General features: G+C 38.2%; 1 protein-coding gene across 1 annotated transcript in view; it reads right to left on the minus strand.

The window, feature by feature from the left end:
* The window catches only part of AGER (advanced glycosylation end-product specific receptor), a 291,830-nt gene that overhangs the window by 124,388 nt on the left and 144,959 nt on the right, over positions 1 to 22,483 (minus strand). The window contains exons 4-5 of the mRNA XM_044083190.1: positions 2,951 to 3,133; positions 2,155 to 2,279 (exon numbers count right to left, since the gene is read on the minus strand). Coding sequence (XP_043939125.1) covers positions 2,155 to 2,279; positions 2,951 to 3,133 — 308 coding nt within the window. The remainder of the gene's footprint in view (positions 1 to 2,154; positions 2,280 to 2,950; positions 3,134 to 22,483) is intronic.

Consider the following 22,483-nt stretch of genomic DNA (forward strand, 5'->3'; position numbering starts at 1 on the left):
ATCATGGCACTCTTAGGCTCAGCAGCACTCGGTGCAAGATTCTAACCCTGTAACAGTTTTTATTCCTCAGTGCTGCTGATTATGAAACACAAAATTCTGGTAGGAAAAATGTTAAATGCAAGGACAAAAACATTCAAAACACTTTTTCATTCATTCTCAGCTCGCCCATTTAATTTAGCTCAGGGCCATGAGGGAGCCAGAGTGTAACCTGCTACGCACTGAGAAAGGCAAGGAGACTAGTTCTGAATGCACACACATGCACGCACGCACATGCACACACACACACACACACACACACACACACACACACACACACACACACACACACACACACACACACACACACACACACACACACCCACCCTCATTCACAAAACACATATGAGTACCATATCAGCTTAGTAATGTACTTGGGATTTCAGAGAAACCAGAGCACCTATCAAATCCCACATGAATACAGGCAGGGCATGGAGTTTTCAAACAGAAGGCACCCAGCTGAGAAATGAAGTAGAAAACGAAGCCCTGTGAGACAACTGTGCCAAACCCCAACACACACACACACACACACACACACACACACACACACACACACACACACACACACACACACACACACCCTCATTCACAAAACACATATGAGTACCATATCAGCTTAGTAATGTACTTGGGATTTCAGAGAAACCAGAGCACCTATCAAATCCCACATGAATACAGGCAGGGCATGGAGTTTTCAAACAGAAGGCACCCAGCTGAGAAATGAAGTAGAAAACGAAGCCCTGTGAGACAACTGTGCCAAACCCCCAACACACACACACACACACACACACACATACACACACACACACACACACACACACACACACACACACACACTATTGTGCCACCAAATATTTGAAAACAGTTAATTATAAATATTTTAAAAATAATAGTAACTTCAGTTTATCCCTCTCCCTTTTGTGGGGCATGCAACATTATGAAAATGCATTGCTTGCATTTATTATAACATTATAATTTGTATTGTAGTACAGATAACGTACAAGTTAAAAGGCTACATAATAATGTAATATGAAAGTGCCTTCTCTAGTGATTTTTTTAGAAATATGACCAACTGCTGTTCTCCTAAAACCGTAATAAAAAAGATAGTTCTCATTACATCTGCTGATTCATATTGGATTTCTCACTACTAGTTTTCCTTTATTTCTTAAATTAAAAAAACTATAATGATCCCCTGACAACAAGGGGATGAAACAAGCAAACAAATTCAACTAGCTGATGTGTTGTTTGCCAACAAGGCAAGTATCTAATAGCACTTCACAACATTCCTTGTGGAATATAAATGAATTCATACTATATAATTCATAGTAAGGCTTCATCTTCACATGCAACCCTTTATCATGCAATGTTAACTCCAATGACACAAAAATGTATTTATTAAAAGTGGAAGAACTGCATGGGGAAGTAGCATCAGACAGCGCCTGCATGGTGTCTGTTGCAGAAATCAGTATTTGTTGGACAAATGTCAGACATGATATCGTAATGAAATTAATTCCCCTTAATAGAAGGAACCAGTGTAGCTGTCCAGCTTGTTGAGTCAGTTGTAGACTACTTAATATGCAGTTTTTAACACTTCAGGAGGGTTTTTTCTTATTTCTTGTGGATATTTATTCCAGCCAGTAAGAAATATCTATATGTACAAAGATCCCAGAGAGAGGGACAGGGGCTATCTCTTTAATTTATTGGGTATATACTAAAAGTAATGATGTGCCCCACCTAGTCATATGTCAACAAACAAAAAGACCATTATCTCACTTGGTATAATACTTGTCCTTAGAACCCTGCCGTGGTATATTAAAGCAGCCATTGTGCGTGGGACTTTTTACTGAAACCACTAATGTTCATTCAATGAAATGCTTTTATTATTTATTTATCTTTTTCTGGACTGGTACAATTTGTAGCAGCAGCTCCCCTCATCACAGATACTGTGAACAGAGGAAGAAAAAAAGAAATATATGATGAAAAATAATCAGAAGATAAAAACTGTTAACTAGCAACTAAAGATTAGAACTAGATGTATTATCACAAACTATCTCTGGACCTGGTATCTCTCAGTATTACCAACTTGCTTGAAAGTATGTGCCAATTCATATAACGTACATCTTTGTACCACTGAAACTGTGCCTCTGGGGAACAGTCTGCTGTACAAGTGAGGGAAATGGAATCCCCTTCTTGAACTTCTGTGCTTTCGGGCGATGCCTCAATCTTGACTCTTTCTAGTGGAACTGAAAAAGGGACAGAACAAAATGTTAAAGCCACAGTAAGTGAAAACACTATTTATTTCTTATTTTTAATTATTGTTAATCAGTACAAACCATGCAGTTAGTTATATAAGAAACACAAACAGCAAGATAACCAGGTGGCTCACAAAGACCAGTTCTGCACAACGTATTTGACCAAGGCTGCTAAACTGAGCATGCAATTAGCTGAAGCTTGAGTTGGTTGTTTTAGTTCTGCGATGCAAGAGGACACATTAACAGAGAGATGCTGATTTGCTCCAGCTTTCATGGCCAAACGGGGTGCATAGAAACTGTCTTCAATTCAGTGGATCATACTCAGATATTGTAGTTAAGTCCATATCAATAGTATGAACCTATGCCAATCTCAGAATGGAAAAAAAAAAAAAAAAGAGTGTGAACTCATGCAGTTACATTTCATGTCTAGCTGCTTTGATAAGGCATGCGTTTGTACAGACCTCATCACTTGCTAAGGTCTCTGTCAGGTTTAGCATTATGCATGGGATATAAGGCATCTGTCATGCACTTTGCAAGAAGAGCCAAATAAAATGGTAGAATATTTTCATTGCTTTACATGAAATGCAGAATATTGTTAATTTAGCTTACGTGAGCTACCGGTAATAATTGCACAGCTCATACATTTTGTCATGCATACTTACCCACTAGATGAAGGTGTACATCATCAGACTGCTGAGTTTCCAAGCTGTATCCAGTGCTATACGACTCCTCGCAGTGAAACTGTGACCCACCATCACTCCTGCTTGGACGGTACTGAAGGACTGACTCCACCCTGAAGAGCTTGGTGTCTTGATTTTTCTTAACAACCTCACTGATCATGACATCTTGGAGAAGAAATTATGTTTTACAATGCATTTTTAAGTATATGTATGAAACAGATAATATGAGCTATATGTTGTGATAAGCAAAAGAAAAGCAGAACGCTGCAGTCATTTTATGTTAGTATTTCTGTTCAAAGTATGGAACTCAGTACAGCACTCCTTCATTTTTCACTCTTTTTCTATATTTTGCAATATTAAAACCCCAGAGATGATGAATGGGGTTTTGTCTTGAAAGTGGAATCAGTCTGGGTCAAATGATGTGAGTTCCAGCTAGATTTCATTCTACACAAATGAGTTAGGATGGACGATTTTAGACAGTGAAAGTGAGTCACTAGGTAGTGTTTTATTATTATTATTATTATAAGACATGTTTATACAATCACGTGTACTAGCTCTTTGTGACTTCTTCTAATGAATCATAGAATTGAAATTCAATTGAAATTCTGTCTGGATTCTCCAAACTCAAAAATGTAAAAACAGTACAAAATCCCTTAGTTAATGCAAATGTATCAAGACTTCCTTATGAAACCCATTGACCTAACTCTACTCCATAACAACAACCACCATGTATAATCTACCAATCTCTCTTAAAACACAGACCATCCCCTGACAAGAAACAAATTCAAACATAGGTCTGTCCATCTACTGCAGTCAATTCACATCTGACTTCTGTGGTGACCCTATAACCAGTCAGTGCCCATCCACAGAGTTTACTAAGGATGTAGGGGATGAAAGTAGATTGCTAAGCTTTTCTTTCATATGACACACACACACACACACACACACACACACACACACACACACACACACACACACACACACACACACACAACACTATTGGCCTATTGCCAATTTTCAACTATTTTTGCAAACTACTCAAAACATTACATATAGTTGTATTTATTTATTTATTTATTTATTTATTTATTTATTTCTAGTTTACTAACTGGTATGATCTGAATGAGCACTAATGACATACATTTCACCAGTGGCCCAGGAGAAAAGCTCTACGAGTATATTCAAGGTAAATACATTAGTGAAAATTATTATAATAAAAATCAATAAAAAACATAGACAAGTTTTACAAGATAATGGATGCCCAGTCATTTAGCAAGCTTATCAAAGGCAATAATTTACATACAAAGTACAGACATTCAACAACCTTCGTGACTAATGTGATATACATGCAATGTTAGAGGTGTATATAAACAAATACTCACATTTATACAGTTTAACAGAACGCTTCATGATGTAGAGGTTTTTATTTTCATTTTCACACCCTGTTACCCTCTTCACAGCCATTGACTAGATTTATAGCAGTATGGATAAGGGTCGGCTAACTGGGCAACATTTGTAGAGTTAAGACATGCTTCTGACTTTGTTAGCCATAATTACCTAGTCAGAAAACGAACGGATATAGAATGCGAAAATATTGCTATGTCCTAATGAAAGTAATTTTCTTCCAAAATGCATTGTTGATTTAACAATACCTCAGGGCACCTTCTTGGATCCCCCCCCCCCCCGCTCAGTTGTATGGCACAGAGGGATAAAGCTTTGACTGTGACCAGACCACTGTTGGATGAGTGGCACAGACACTGAAGGAACTGGGTGGGAGTAGATGAGACTGAGGAACCAATGATGATTCACCCATTCTGTGAGGTGGGGGATGGTCTTGGTTTGACATTCAGATACTAGCAAGTAGAGGTTTGGGGACAGTGAATGGTATAAGGCTGGAGCATATGGGCTTAGTAGTTTTAAGCCAGTGGTAGTAGCCATACTTAGCATGTTTGTGGAAGCACACATACACACACTGAGGGCATAGTTGTTCCTTGTAAGCCAGACACACAGGGGTGAGGCTAGAGCCAATAGATATGATGTTATAGCTTGAAGGTGCAGTTTAATGCACAAAACACCTCATGGCTGCCTGGATGATGGTGGCTGTTGTTATGTCACTCCTCCATGCTGAGGATACCCAGTAAAGGGGAAGGAATGAAGTCAGCACCAGGGGGAGAGAATTTGATGGCCAGCAGACACAGTCAAAAAGGGAAAAAACTCCCAACTGTCCTTCCACAGCACAAAATAATCCATTATACTGGTAACCTTCTCCAATTATAAGCAGGAAGCAATAGCTCCAAAATACAAATCCTTGTACAATGGCAGTTTACCAACCTCTGTCGCTGGCTCCACCCAGTCAACTCCTTCCACACATTAACAGAACAAATACAAGGATGTCTGTCACCCTACAGTGTACAGTCAAGTCCTGCCCAATTAAGTTAATAGACTTCTGGAAGAACCTCATTCTTCCAATGCAATCTTGTAAATATCTTGGAATTCTTCTGGAACAACCCAACTTCTTTTGAGCTCATGTAAAAAGCACAACTGATGTCCTCACTGATCTCAAACAAGTCCATCACTTCATGGCAGAATATTAAACTGCTATAAAGCTTAGACAGAAAGCTGTTTAGCGAGCATTAAATAAAAACAAATAATAATGGGTATGTGCGTGACTCTGTGAGTGCATGCTTGTGTTTGTGTGTGTGTGAGAGAAAGAAAGAGTGAATGAGCGGGAGACAGAGACACCACGTACCTTTTAACCTCCTTCATCTGCCATAGGTGGTCCATCAGCAAGCATTGTTTAAACAATAAGAGGTAGGAAACTAATGTCTGGCTTTATTGACTGACTGTAATCGTAAGTGATTTACCAGCAAATAAAACATTTAACAAGGGGCAGAAAAAAACATGCAGCAAAATCAAGGACATTTAATATGTACTGGGTCAGTGCAATGCCTTGCACTGTACGACTGCTTCCCCATTAATTTGATCACAATGAGACATGTGAAATGTATTTAATTAACAAAGTGGCTGAAATTGCTGGGTGAGTGTGTGTGTGTGTGTGTGTGTGTGTGTGTGTGTGTGTGTGTGTGTGTGTGTGTGTGTGTGTGTGTGTGTGAGCCTCTCTGTGCTTCTCAATTTTGTGTGAGTTTGGAATTTAAATACCTACATAACTAATATTTTGGATGTAAAATGCTTCCTCCAACAGCAATTGCATATGCTACAGCAAGTTTGAAACATTAGCAGAAGAACTATTTTACATAAATATATATATATATATATATACAAAAAGTTTATGTTAATAAAAATAACATATACAAAACAATTTAACAGAGAGCCCATTCTCTAGCCATAATAATCCCCTAAAGGGTGAACATTATTAGGGAAATAAGACTCTTCAGGGGAGATAAAGCCCTCTGCCAGCAGAAATGGGCCTCACAACACCCCTGGCCAGGTGTTAATTCCCCTGATAATGGCCACCCTGTCAGGCGTTATTGCTTCCATGTGTTCTTCTCTGGACAACCCTGAGGTAAGAAATTTATGCAGCCATGTAATTCATAGACTAATTAGGCTGCATAAATTAACATGGCCAGCTGCATTAATTAACACTGCCAAAAGGCCATGTTTGCCCATTACTTTCATTGGGAGAAGCCCCGTTAAAGGTATGTATCAGGAAGAACAGCAGATAGGCAGTGGTTGGTGGTTTGTGAGTGTGTGTTCTCAGGTGAGTAGGAATGTGTGTTTGTTTGTGAGTGAGTGACTACCAGTGTGGTTAGAGTAGGAGGGTGAGTTAGGGGAGTGGTATCATAGATGTGTGTGTGTGTGTGTGTGTGTGTGTGTGTGTGTGTGTGTGGGTGAGTGTGTCTGTGAGTGTAATTGGGTGAGTAGGGTGTCTGCCCTATGGTGTGTATTTGTGTGTTAGTGTGCATGAATGTGCTGGAAACAAGAGATTCACACTACAAAAAAATGGTTTATTGCACAACAAATTCTACAGATTAGCACTTTCCTCATACATACTTAGAGACTTCATCAGATAAATACAGAACATGCACATGGGTTTTTGCAATAAACCATTTTTTGTGGTGTGAACCTCTTGCTTCTGGTGCCTGTTGGATTTAATAGTTTGTATTTTCCTTGTTTGATTATTAGTGTGCATGGCTGTCTTAATGTGTGTGTGTCTGTGTCAGTGTGTGTGTTTGTGTGTGTGAGGGCTGGCTGTCATATCTCTACAGTCCCCTAGACAGCAGGGACTTTTAAATATTAATCTAAGTCATGTAAAAAGTTAAGAGAACAGGGTTTGCAGCACAAAGCATTTTTTTCATGATATGAAGATGCATGGGAGGACATTAGACACAAGTTGTTGTGTCTTTTGGCTTTTCCCGGTTAGGGGTCACCACAGCAGAACTCCGGTCCGCTAATGATTGGTAGTTGATTTTTACGTGCCGGGTTACCAGCCCTGATGCACAACCTTCAAAGAAGGTACGCCCATTCACGCGTCTCCAGGCAGAAAACGATCTAGCTGAGAATCGAACCGGACAGCGTCTTACTGTGAGGCGACAACACTACCGCAGTATTAGACAAAAGTCACACTCTTGAAATGTATTTATTTATTTATTTATTTACATTTTGTTACTGGGATATTTTGACTGGGTAGAGCTCTTTTTCAGTGGTGGTCTGGGGAGAAAAATCTCCACCTGAAGTTACACATAAACAAAATAAATAAATAAAAAATAGAATTTTACAAAACAATTTTCAAACAATGTACAGTGCTAGTAGTAAATGGTACCACCTTCACTGAGCAGAGCAACATAACCAATCTGCTGGCCAACAAATTCAACTCAAACTTTACCCCCACTCCCCAGCAACCCTTGTGAAATCCCTACCAGTATAACCACCACAATTATCAGCAGGGAGTAGGTTATAGTGGTGCTCACTAAGGCTAAAACACAACCTCAGTGGGGCCTGACAATACCAGGTTGCCTCCTAAATAGCCTGAACCATGACATGTTGGGACCACTTAAGTCACTTTTCAGCTACAGCCTCAAAAACAGGCTAGTTACCAGACGAATAGAAGACTGCAATGGTTATCCCCCTTCAAAAGGGTGGACCATCAATCAACCTCGGAAAATACAGACTCTTTAGTCTGATTAGTCTAACAAAAAAAAAAAAAACTCTACTTATAGACTGCTGTCCTCTCTGCTTCTACTACAGCAGCCCATTTCACTGACTTCCTACCTGGGGTTTTCCACCTATATATACTTCAATTTTTATTTTCTCTGCTTCTCTTTACTTCTCGCTATCTTCTGACCTCTTACTGCATTTATCTTCCTATTTATGATTGTAACTGTCTGTATTTTATTATCTCCAACATATTGTACATGGTCATTATGCTGTTTTTTCTCTGATTTTCCTTCTGAAGTATTTGTACTCTGTACATTTTATATGTAGTTTATTCACCTATAACAAGTGACCTTGTTATTTACTGTTAGTTCTTATATACTCTTGTTTCTCTTGTAATAATTGTCCATGTTATATACTGTTTATGTATTGTACTATTGGAGCCTCTCTCCTCAGGTCTCCGCTGAAAAAAGGGTTCTGCCCAGTCAGACTAACCCGGCTAACAAATGTCAAATAAATAATATGCAAATCCATGGAATGAATTATAATGGGAATGATCAACAAAGACACTGGTAACCTACAGACACTTGACCCATCCCACTTTGGTTTTGTCAAAGAAAGTTCATGTCTACTTAACCTGGTAGACTTCCTTGAGAAGGTAAGCAAGGCAATGAATGAAGGGAAAATGGTGTATATTGCCTACCTAGACCTGGATAAGCCATTTGACACAATAACCTACTTAGATATTATGGACAAAGTCACTGAACTAGGCATAAATGCCTACACAACTCACTGGATTGCCAGCTAGCTCATAAATAGAACCCAAGAAGTCAGGATTGGTGAGACCACCTCCACCAAGAGAGGTCACCAGTGGAGTACCACAGGGCTCTGTGATGGGCTCATTCCTGTTTGGCATCTTCTTCTTGTAGGTCAAGGCTGGTCTAGTTGGATGAAGTGAGAGGTTCAATGTTTGTTTACTATGATGGCAATCCCATCTGCTTTTTTTCTTTTTTTTATCTAGTTAAAGGATGTTATAGCTTGGGGAATCACTTCTTTATCATAGGTTTCCTGCTTTAGTCATGTTTCTGTGGCTATAATTATGTTGTGTATGTGCTGGGATATCCAGGCATGTACCACTGACAGTTTCTTACAGATACTTCTGAAGTTGATGTTAAAGAGGAGAAACCATTTTGAATATAATGGGTGAGGGAGAGATTGTGAGAGGGAGGGGTTTTGTGAATCGGGTCCTGGGTGGGATGGATGTCACCTGAGAGGTGAAGTTTTAGTAGGTGAGGTTGTTGTATATGTAACCACTTACAGTTAGGTTTTGACAACATGACTGACTTGTGGTTAGAATTGTGACTGGGGTAGACTTGTTTGTTTCTGAACAGGTGGACATAGGAAGGGGTAAAAAGGGTGGGAAATATAAAGATATTGCTATGTTTAAAAGTAATTTGGTAGTTAATTGAGGTAGAGGAAGAAAGGTGAGCACTTTCAGGTAGGTACAGTGATGAGGATAAGTGTGTAAGTGCAGTCAGGAGAAATAATAGAAGAATGTTTAGGATTAGCACAGCATAGTAGGGAAAAAGGGAATACGGTGTTAGTTTAAGGTTAAAGCTTATTGCTGGATAAAGAGAATGTTGATTAAGGGGAAGGGCTAGTTGACGGAGTGGATGCTATTGGTGTAAAAATTATGTAATTTTAATGGGTGAGTACAGATAGAAGGTGAGGATAGGAGAATATAAGAGTAGAAATAAGTGGGGTGGGTCGAACTGGGTACAAGGTAGGGAAACGGAGTGAGCCCAATCATAGCGAAAGTGAATGGAGTGGGCTGAACCATGGTGAGGGATTCAGATAAAAGAGAGAAAAAAAACTCTATCATGGATTTAAGTAATGGTAAGACTACTTGCATGTAAATTTGATGTAAGGAATATAGCTAGGGAATATTTAACAAAAGTATACCTTTGCCTCGGGAGACTTTAAACTAAGTAAAAACATGAAGCTGCCTGTACTTGGTTAAGGGATATGAGTTTTAGGGTACTATCTTACTATAATTCACATATAACATTAATACAACAACAGGTTTTTCATCACAAAGCATATTCTGAACAAAAAAAAGTGTAACACTCTAATGTCCGGCATTACTGACTGACTGTAAGGTCTGTAAATTATGAGGGACAGGTCAGTTATTTGAGACAAAATTAGGGACATTCTGTAAAATCAAGGACAGTCAAGAGGTATGAATGTGTAATTGTGTGTGGGAGAGTAAATGAGAGGGGTGCCTTTGCAAACAAGACTCATGTGCCACTGGCACTGATTACCACAAGTGCTGATTAGCACTAGTGGTGCACACTGTATGATTTAGAGACATGTAAATTAGCTGATAATGAGGTCTTTCCTTATTGTGGCTAATGTGTCATTGAAGTGCCGTATTTCACAGTCACATTATCTATCCCTGTTTACCACAGCAGTTAATGCTTGTGACTGGATTCTTTCTGAATCCAAGCCCAGGTCTTGCACTTTAACTAGGGACCAAGCTGAAATGGGTCAGTTAGACAAGTCCACCTAGCTATTAATTAATTAATTAATTAATTAATTAATTAATTAATTAAAATTTCATAAGTTGTTTGACATTAGCAACCAGCGTAGCCATGATGGGTTCTAGATTACTAAGACAAACATGTTTGGTAGCAATGCTGAAATATATACAGGAGAGTATAGCTACTAAAACAGTAAAAAGTACTATTGCTATTTTATTCAGCCCCACAAACTGTTAAAACACACAGCAACGTTTTATTTAGAAAAATAATCCTGCCTTCAAATTTACATAAACATTATTCAGCTTTCTACACACCTCAGATAAATTGTGAAATAAAACTGCATCTGTTCTATACATCAAACAATAGTATAACTTAAAAGTTGCTGTGATATGCTGAAATTGGCACATGTTGCAATATACAATGGAAATGTGAGTATGTACAGGAGATTTTCCATGTACAGTACACCACAAAGCTGTTCCCTGAGAGTCTCCTGAGAAAAACAAACTAAGAAGGAATGAAGTCTGAACATACAATGGCATTATTTAAAAAATAAGATATTTCTTTGTAATACTATTATACAATTCTAAAATAGTAATATATTTTAAAGAGTTTTAAAAGTGTCTTCATATCAAGCACTATGAGCTGAATTAGAACAAATACAAAACTTGAGCATTCATATGCACTCAGAGCATGCCAGTGAAGCTTCACTGAACAAAAACGGAGACCAAAGTAACATCTTACAGTGGCATTATCTGGAAAAGGTAACTTATTGTTTATATAATGGGCTCCCTATTGAAATAGTGCTTGCCAACCACGACACAAAAAGAAATGTTTTTGTATGCTTTATGATCTTGGGGATTTTGCTGTTTTGAGTTGTGACCTCCAATGTTTTAAATGTTCTGGGCTTGATTAATCTCATGTCAATTAAATGAGATGTGACATTCCTTAGTGGATCCCTAAAGATGGCAATAATTCACACTAGAACTGTGTAACTTTCCTGATGCAAATCTGTGGCAATGCATAATTTAAAAACAGTAACAAGAAGGTGAGTGCTTGAACATGTGAGGCATCCTGCACGTATATATACAGAAAATAATAATAATAATAATAATAATAATAATAATAATAAACTACAAGGAACATAAACTACAATGAATGAAACACAACATGACTTTAACCTGGTGTATGCATATGGGGTGGACTTGCTGTCTACAAACGCAGGATGAAAAATAAAGAATATCAATGCAGGTCCGATAGTACTAAATAAATATCTGAACCATAAATCTGCCGGATGGAAACTGAAGGGGCATACATGAAGTTAAAGTTCTTTTGTCTTTACAATGAGTCTTCCTCAGACAAACAATTTAGACATCACACCTGATACAGCTTCAAATCATGCAATATTAGAACTAGAAATTATTTTAACTTATTACAGGTATGCATAGCTTAAAACGCATACCATTGGTAAACTAATAAAAGGTAAACAGGGTAGAACTAAAACAAAAATGATCTTGATTTTGAATGTTGGATACCTTTCCCTTAGGACCTTTGGAGTAGGTAGTGAATTCTAAGATTATGCCTGAATGTTTTAGAAATCTGGCTCTGCTCTGATCTAGTCTGTTGTATGTTACTTTTCTGCCTCTATTAAATACATAGCTTACAGCTAGACACTCATTAATTTTGGGATTTACATTCTTTATGGTGATTGTCTCAGTAAAGGATCATCTTCGTTACAGGATCTTTTTCTTATCACCTCTGTTTAGATTTTTTTATCCCTTCATCTCCACATCAGTTAAAAAGTTTCCTTGCTTTGTGACATTAATTTATACTTCCTCTGTTTACATGACTAAGGAAAACACCATACCTTGCTACATTGGCTTTTATCTATGCTAGTAAAGAATGGATTGTTCTGTTTCTGAATTTCAAGGCTATTGTTAATCATTATGTTCAGATACTAGGACATGGAGGTGTAACTTTGTGAACTCTGGCTGACAGTCTGACAAAGTCCAAAATATGGCAAAAGTGCTTACATTTTTTGATAATTAAGTACTTTTCACACTTATGCCACATTTGTTCTTGTTTCATAGTTTCATAGTTTCATAGTTTAGTACTAGGCTATCTGCCCTGGGGCATTTGTAAGCCTAGCCATAGTGATGTGGCTTTCGCCACCCCATGAAATAGTACAAAAATGCACAGAATAGATTTAGAATACTGTGCCTCTGTCTAGTAGTGACACAGTGAAGGTCCCCTTATATAATAGAATTAGTTTACTGTGCCCCTGTCTAGTAGTGACACAGATGTAACCCCTGGGGTAAACTTACGATCTCCCATCCACTCATCAAGATTTCTCTTGAAGAGAGTCAGTGAGGGGCTCTGTCTAACATGAACTGGGATCTTGTTCCAGAGCATGGGAAGCCTCTGGGTTATGAATCTATCCCTCCAGCATGTCCTATTCATACTTGTGCCGAGGTTTAAGTCTTTAGCTCTCGTGGTCCTGATGGATTTGGATTTTTGAGGTGGAGCATGTCCATCAGTTCCTGATTGGACATGGCCTTGTACGTCAGGCAGAGATCACCTCTGAGCAGGTGGTATGCTACTGAATAGAGCTGGAGTTTCTTTAGTCTGGCAGAATAAAACATATGTTGGAGACCCTTGATCCTCTTGGTGAGGTACTTTTGTGGTCTCTCCAGCTGTTGCAAATGCCGGGTGAGGTACATACCAAATGGGGCATTGTACTCAATCATGGGTCTGATGAGGGAGGAGTATAGGGGTACAATGACATCCTTGGATCTGGATGTGAATCCCTTCATGATAAGGTGTGCAAGGTAGAATGTTTTTCTAACCACTTTGGCAACATGGGTGTCAAATGAGAGGTCGCTGTCGACTTGGGTCCCTAGGTCTCTGATTACTTTTTCCGTACTCAGTGGGTTGCTGTCTATGTGATAATTTGTGGATACTTTGTTTTTCCTAAAGGGGATGACTATACATTTTTTGGCATTTAGTTTAAGGCCATGACTCCAGCACCAGTTGTCCGTTTCTGTGAGGCCTTTTTGTAGGATGTATGTGTCCGCTGGTGTATTGACTATGGCGCCTAGTTTGCAGTCATCTGCGAACTTTGTCAGCCACAACCCTCCCATGTTTGCTTTAACATCTGAGAAATAAATGCTGAACAAGAGGGGTCCCAGGACAGAACCCTGTGGGACACCACTTGTGACTGGCTTTGAGTCTGACATTGCTCCAGTGATTTTAACTTTATGGGTTCTGTCCTTTAGCCAGTTTGCAACCCATCTAGTGACATAAGGGTTTACGTTTAAGCTGTTGAGCTTATCTATGATGCCTGAGTGGGGTATTGAGTCGAAGGCCTTAGCCAAGTCCAGGTAGGCTGTATGGACTGCTTTGCCCTCATCAATGGCTCTAGTGACTGTTTCAAAAAAGTCAACCAGGTTCAAAAGGCAGGATCTGCCCTTTACAAAGCCGAACTGGGTGGGGTCAAGTGTCTGTAGGTCCCCAATGTCTCTGTTTATGAGTTCCATAATGATTCATTCCATAGCTTTGCAGACCAGGCTGGTTAAGCTTATGGGGTGGTAGTTCCCAGGGTCTGTAGAGGTACCCCCTTTGTGGAGTGGGACCACTGTTGCTGTACGCCAGTGTTCAGGCACATATCCTGTAGTAAGGCTAAGGTTAAATAGCATTTTTATGTGCGGGTTTAGCTCCTCTTGGAGTTCACGTAGCACGCAACCTGGGATACCATCAGGTCCCATTGATGCTGTGTTTTTAGCTTTGTTGAGGGCGGTTCTCACTTGGACATCTGAGATGACAGGGAGATTACATTCAGCTGGGATAAGTTGTGTTATTTGAATAAATTTTTTGTCTAAATGTTTAGTTTGTCAGTTTGACTGCATGATTTCTAACAGATCACAATTTTTTCTATTATCCTATACCTTGTTGAAGGTAAAATTGAATGAGGTTTACATTCATTGAATTTAACTACCAAGTGTTGAATTCCCTGATTTGAAGTCACTCCTGTGGCAGCTTCTGTTTGCCCATTAGCAATGCTTCCTCTTGCATGTGACTTTATGTTTTCTCTGCAATTGTGCAACTGTGGAGCTGGTCTGGCATACTTTAATAGGGTTTGTATGATGAACAAACTGTCTCATATGGGGCAACAGAGGAACTTATCTCTCTGCAAAAAACTGCTATTTTAGAAGATTCGGTAATCTCCAAGTGTAGTACCTCGCACTCAGTTCTGCGCAGCTTTGGGCGTGGAGTGGGCGTGACATACATGATTGGCAGGCGAAAGTAGAGTACGAGTGACAGTCACTGCATTACTGTTTCAGATTACCAACTATGCAATTATGACAGCAGAGCAAAATAACTTATTGTAGCATTCTTTTAAATGAAGCTACGGATGTCACTTCTCAAGACTACAAATGATAGAGGATGTAAACTATTCCCAAACAACTTTGACAATATCTTTTCATTATATGAATGAATAATTCAGTTTTTTTTTGTAAATCGCAGTTTTTGTCACTGTCATTTAGTTTTCCTTCTCCAAACGCATAAAGGCGGTGTGATAACAGACCCAGGTTCCTATTACAGCACATTCAATATCAGTTAGTTTCTTCCATAACTCAGCTATTCTTAACACCCATTGACAGAAATCTTTAATGACAAAGCATTGAAACAATGAAAAACACAATGCAATAAAATAACATTTACAAGCTATTTTTCATGCCTGAACCCAAATAACAGGTCACCTACTGTCTTGATATTCATCTTTTGGGGTGTAAATTTCAGAAACCACTTTGTAGCTCACAGTCCCCAGGCTTGCTACGTAGAGCGGGGAATGATGGGGGAGTGAACTCTGCACGCTGAATAGGGAACACTGAGAAGCGTAATAGAAACATCACGGTGAAAATATGCACAAACAGTTTTAAGTACTGGCAATGTTAAGGAGCAAGTGAAGGAGCACTTGTCAGTCATTAAACTCTGTAGAATCTGACAGGGTGGGGGACCAGCATCAACCCGATGTTAAACCCCATGTATAAAACTTACTACAACACACTTAAGAATACGACTCTTTTGAACCACAAGTCTGCATTTTACTGCGGCTGTCAAGAGTTATACTAAATGAAATCGTCGGAAAAATTGACGTAGGGTACTGCTTTGCATAAATCCTGCAATTACTACACTCAACAACCAGCTATGACAGAGTTTAACTAAAACATTTGGATCAAGCACAGTTGCTCTCGTCCTCCTTGTGACTCAGGTGCTTCTTCCGTTTCAATTCAGTCACTACACCATACAAGTAAATCAAGTTAAGAAGCACTTATCAATCTACCTTTCGAAACAACCGCTACTTATACTTCTGCAATTCATACAATTTTGTAAGATTCAATGTAACATTTGACTAAAAGTAACGGTATGGCAGGAGCAAAATACATATTCATGCGGGATTGGGCTGGAGGCATGTTCGGGGCAGGATTTGCTACTGCGCATCCTGCGAGGTACTACACTTGGAGATTACCGAAGATTCAATGAACTGTAGCTTTAACTAACTTATTTCAAGATGAAGCTGAAGGGAATTTTAACTTGGGAAGATGTGAGTAAAACCAGTGTCATCATCTGTGAAGAACTAAACTAATATATACTCTTCTTGATTAATCTGTTTAGCAATCTGGGTAATGGCTTTAGCTTTTATGCCTTAATTATTTTTTTCAGCTTGTGGCCCATAAAGTCTTATTGCAGCTTGTTTACAGTTTTGTTAAGCTGGTAGTCACTCTGTAATGAACATACATGTAATTGTAGATCTATGGTTTACAGCTGCAGCAAAACTGGTGTGCACTCATCACAGATGTTTCCTTTGCTTGATCAGACCCATGACAAACATATATTCGGATATAAATCTAAACAGGTATGGATTAGCGATGTGGTTTATCACAGGTTTTCCTTTGCCAATGAGACCTAAAGTAACATATATATATATATATATATATATATATATATATATATATATATATACAGCTATACAACTACAGTGTATAACTGAAAAAACAGGTATACAGAGATGGTACCTCATATCCACATTTAGTATCATAACATGTAAGCAAAACAAGGATCCCCAAACTATTTTATAATGACTATTTGGAACAAACAAATACTGTTATACTGCTACAAAGTTTTTGAAGAGGTGTTCACAGATGTTTGAGCATATGGTCTAGATATTAAAAAAACACCAGTTATATACATAATCAGTCTAGTCAAGAGAAAAACAACATTACCTAATTCAAATAAGCTTCAGATAATCCCACCATCTCTATAAAACATGGAATAATGATAACTATGTGCATGTTGGAGCTGTGAAGCTGGGATTTCAAGGTATGGGGCAATTGCATTTTGGGGATCCCCTGCCTTGTGATAATGCCCAAAAGCTCATATATTCTACTTCTTGGTTTAGTACATGAACAGGTCCTCAGGTAGGTGAATGATGGTGGTTACGTTAGCCAGACTGCTATGAGCTATGTTAAGAATGTAATAATGAGGCACAGCTGAATTTTCTGCAGTCTGTGGTCAAGAAAAAGCAGCTTTAGGGCTGACAATGTTTCATAGCCGTATTCTTGTCAAGGTGCCCCAGTAGCAAATGTGGCTGGTCTCTGACAATGGTTTGAAATGTGGCAAGGTATGTTTTTTTATTCCTGCCTTTAAAACCAGGACAAGACACAAATGTCTGTCTTCTTGGCGAATGTGTGAGCTTTTCTGTTGTTAACCCAGCTATTGCTCTTCTAGCTTTGTGATACTTAGGACACAACACCTGTCAACTCTTGAGTGAACGTAATGGATAAGAAAGGACAAACATTGTATTGTGTAGTTGTGAGTAGCTGGTTAGTGTAGGACTTGCTGGTCTGATTACTGCTATACGGAAGCTAAAAGCTTTCTTCACCATCTTGGCATTAAAGACTGTCTCTTGTTACATGGAATTACTCCTCCTTGCTGTGGAAGGAGTTTATGCAGGAAGCTGAAAAGTACTAGGTATATGGACTCCCTATCTCTTTCTCTCTCTCCTGGTGCTGAGTTGACCTCTAGGAGAGACCTTTGATGGGTGTGGGCATACTCACAAGTATCCTAAATGGGTACCATACAGAGACAATATCACCTTATCAGCAAACTAGGATGGTGGAGCCCAATATCAAAAAGGGGGAAGGAATGATGTGTTCCAATTATAATGGGATCACACTCCACAACCTTCCTGGAAAAAAATTCGACACCTGGGAGCTATAAAATAAACTTATCTCAGTAGCTAAGGCCTCTGATGCAAGAGGAGCAATGAAATCAGCTCTGCCCTTGCATGGAAACTGGAGTGGTTGTGGGAATTTATTAGCAAAGTCTATATGTGTGTTTAGCTGACCTGGAGAAGACATATGACCACATACCTCAGAATGTCTTGGTGGAGATACTGCAATAATGTGGAATCTAGGGCTGTAGCCTGTGCCGTTCTTACCATGTATTTTACAGCAAGAGCTAATATTCACATTCTTAACATTAAGCTTAATGCATTCAAAGTGGTAGTAAGAATATCAAGCATGTATCTTGCCTCATCTACAGTTCATGATTTTTGTGGGCAGGATTTGAAGCTACAGCTGAGGCTTGGGGAAGCACCTAGTATGGGACATGACAGATGCTCCTCCATTGCATTTAGCTGATGTTGCCTTCTTGGTCTCAGGAGACTGTGATCTCCATCAAGCACTGTAGTGGTTCACTGATGAGTGTGGGGAGGCTGAGATGAAGATCAGCATCTCTAAGTCAGAGACCATGGTTCTCTCACTCAGAAAAGATTGAGCTGCTGTCTGCAAGTGAAGGGAATGCAGCTACCTCTAGTGAAAGTCTTTAGTTTGGTGTCTTCCTCGTGACAGACAGTAGAGGAGGTTGAATGAAGAACCAATTAATATGTGCACAACTGCATACCTTCATAGATATTTACTATGTTACTGATCTGCAAGGATCATAAGAAGTATATTCTTACATACCCATGGTGATTTTTTTGCTCTTGTATTTTGTATATGAGTAATCCAGAGATGAATAGAAAAAGATATGCTGGGACATTTACTTATTGCCCCTATCAGTGAGAGACATGGGTGCTAAACAAGGTGAGGGTAAGGGGGATTTTTGGTTTCCAATCCATTCATCCAAATTACACTTGAATAGAGTAAGAGTCATACTTTGCTTTATGTGGAGCGATGAATGTTCTGTAAAAGTGGTATTCTCTGTGTGATACACACTTATCCCTCCAATATGTCCTATTTATGTTGCAAAAGTGTTAAAGATCCCTTGAGTGAGTGTTAATGGTACCACTGCACTTGTGAATGTACAAGAGGTCAGAAAGGTGATAGAAAGTAAATCATGCTTGCTGAAGGATACTGTTATACACTTCTTGGCTTTTAGTTTTAGTCCATGATTTTAGCACCTACCATTTGTTTGGGAAAGGTTTCTTGGAGGATCTTGGTGTCCTCAGGGGAGTTAATGATAGTACCAAGTTTTTAGTCATCTGCAAACTTGGTCAGCTGTAAACCCAGCAGTGGTAGTGCTGCAAGCACTGAACCAGAGTGTGGATGTGAAGCAAGACCTGCGTCATGGGAGGAAGTTCTATATTTTGAGACCAGTCAATGTTCCCCTCCTCGCCTACTGATATGAGCATGGGTGGTGACCAAAAGGATGAGGTTGTGGATATGAATGGTGAAAACAAGATTATTTTACAAGACCTCTGAGCTAATGCTCAATGTTAAAGTTAAGAACTTGACAGTCTAAAGTGATACAAAAGTAGAGCTTTTGCTTCTCTACATTGAGGTAAAGTAACTTGAGGTGGTTTGGGTAGCCACTAAGGAAGCCCCCCATGGATATACCCTATAGAAGGAGTACTAGGTACAGCCAACTGGATCGAGAACCTAACATGCAGTCATACATGCAAATATTTCAGGCATGGGCAATAATGCCCCTCTAGCTCACTAATATAACAAAACAGTTATTCCCAGTTATTTTCAGGTCCTTCTTAAAAATATCTAAACTAGTGCTTGCTGTACAGTAAATTGGTAATCTATTCCATGCATCAGCTGCTCTCTCAGAGAACCAATTAGTAAATCTCTCATTCCTGTATAATCTTCTACATAGGTTGTCTGATATTTCCCTACTACCTTTTCATAACCCCAAAACATTCTCAGAGGTAGTTGTCTCTAAAAGTTCTGTATACCTGAATAAGGTATCCTCTTAAATGTCTGTATGAGACACTGTACAAGTACAGATGTTTTAGTTGCTCATAATATCGTGAATGTTCACATCCAGATATATTCTGGTATACGTTTTTCCAATTTACTCATGCTTGTTTTCTTAAGAGGTTCCCATATTGTTGTTGCATAACTCAAGTTTGGGTCTAATGTAACTAACAAAATTATTTCTTCATTTCTGCTTTCCTAGACTTTATAAATCTTTTTTAGACAACTTATAGTTTTATAACTATCATTAACAAACTGGTTGATATGATTAGAAAAACTCAAAGCTGTATCCACTCTTATACCCAGGTCCTTAAATGAATCCACACTATGTGCTTTATTAAATATTTACCTTTCAATCTATGTCTCCAAAATCTCATATGCTTAGTTTTTGATGTATTTTTCAGCATATTATTCTCCTGTGCTCAAGTTTGGTCAATTTAGTCAATACATGCCCTGTCTGTAACACATTTTCAAGTCATCTGCATACAGTCTGTAGAACACCGCAGATGAAAAAGATAGATCTGGAAGATACAACATAAAGAAGTATGGGCCAAGAACAGAGCCCTGTGGGACATCCTGACTAACCTAGAATTTTAATTGTCCAGTTGTGAAACCATGGAGCTTGTCTGGCATTTTTACATTTTAATAACTCCTGTATGATACCTGCCATTTCCTATTTACAAGCCATGCAACAATCCATCTTATCAGATTACATCAATGGCTGGTTGCTCTAATTTATTGGTCAGTGTTTTGTGTATGACCCTATCAAATGTTGAAGTTAAGTCTATGTAAATTACATCACAGCACAATTTTTCATTTATAGCAGTTATATAGCTGTTATTATATTGTTATAGAACATCATGTAACAGGCTTTTATAGATCTATTTTCAACATATGCATGTTGCTATATGGTTTCAAGTCCCAGACTTTCCAATTCTGACAATAATTTATCCAAATAATCTTCTCTATTAATTTCCACAGTAACCTTTTGGGTCTGTATGCCTGTGTTTCTTCTAGTCCCATTTTCCTTAAAGATATATTTATCTAGTGCATGTCTCTAATTTTGAGGAATCTCTCCATACTTAAATGACCTAGTGAATAACAAATGTAACAGCACTGTAAATTCATGCCAAAGTGTCATTATTACTTATTTCATCTCCTCACTGTGCTTTGTTTGGGTCCAGTTTACATAGCTCTTTTGCAATATAATTAAATTTTCTTTCAATATCTGAAGTTACCTGGATATTGCTAAGACAATTTATCACCCCCTTTGTGGAGCCAAACTGCTTTGTATAAAGTTTTGTAAATGTGTGTGTGTGTGTGTGTGTGTGTGTTTGTTGTGTTTGAGAATACATTTTAGAATCTACAGTTTACTAATTTGTACATCTTTATAATCCTATCAAATCTTATGAATCTATAAAATGGTTTCCTATTATGCTTACTATCTTCAAGTTTTCTTCAAGTTTTCTTCAAAATTTTCTTGATCCTGTCTCATACTATATTTAATTTGTCTGTCCAGCTCATTTATTTCAATTTTTAAAGTTCTAGTTCAACCTGTTTTCTGTTTTTTATATTTGTGTCTCTCCCTTTAATCAAGTATTTTGTTCTTGTGGAAATATATCCTCCTCATCTTCTGTGTTTAGAGCCTGATGTTATTGTATTTTTCCTTTTTTGTGTTCAGACAATTTGTCTTTCAAAACTTGCCGCAATTCTTCTGTGTTTTTCCACTGAGTATATCACTCCAATTAGTTTTACACAGTGACTATTTTGCTTCTGTATTATCTGTTATTTATGTTCTGTGCATCGGTTTACATTTCAGTTTGGCAGAATTATCTAGCAACAATTTAATGTTTGTAACTCTATGATCATTACACATCAACTGTGGTAAAACTTGACATGAAGTAATTAACAGTCATTTCTACAAATAATGTCTAGTGTGTTCTGTTCCCCTGGTAGTCTTTTTTACAATCTGAAGCATTAATTTTTTTTCTGGACATATGTTGCAAATAATTTCCTTATTAATGTTGCTGAATTAATATTATTCCAGTCTGTTTCTGGAAAATTTAAGTCTCCATCCACTATTATTTTTCCCTCCTGTGTTTTGCACAAGAAATGTACAAATTCCTCTAGATCATCACCTGTTGACTTTGATGGTCTATATATTCCAACAACTTTTATATGTTCTAGGATTGTCTTTATTTTCACAGTTAGAAAACATGCACTTTTGGTTTTGTCATTGAAGACATAATAACTACAGCTCTCATAACAATCTTATCATTAACACCGCTGCCTGATTTTTGTTACAATGTTTGTTAAAGTAAAAAGATTTACATCCTGACAAAACTGACTTCCAGTTGTTCCTTAACCATGTTTCACAAATATTAACAACATCAGTCTTGTGGGAATCTAGCAAATGTTCCAATATTTAAAAAAAGCTTTATTACTAATGCTGCTAGCCGAAAGACCCAACAACAACAACAACAACTAATGCTGCTAGCATTAACAACCATTATAACACAAAATGTAGGTTGCTATCTGTGAACTGTTAAATTTGTGACCTGGTAAAAATCCTGTTTTGTGTCAGTCAAATATTGCAATAT

The sequence above is a fragment of the Protopterus annectens genome, chromosome 9.part0 (assembly GCF_019279795.1).
Source record: "Protopterus annectens isolate FY-2018-M chromosome 9.part0, PAN1.0, whole genome shotgun sequence".
NCBI lineage: Eukaryota > Metazoa > Chordata > Ceratodontiformes > Protopteridae > Protopterus > Protopterus annectens.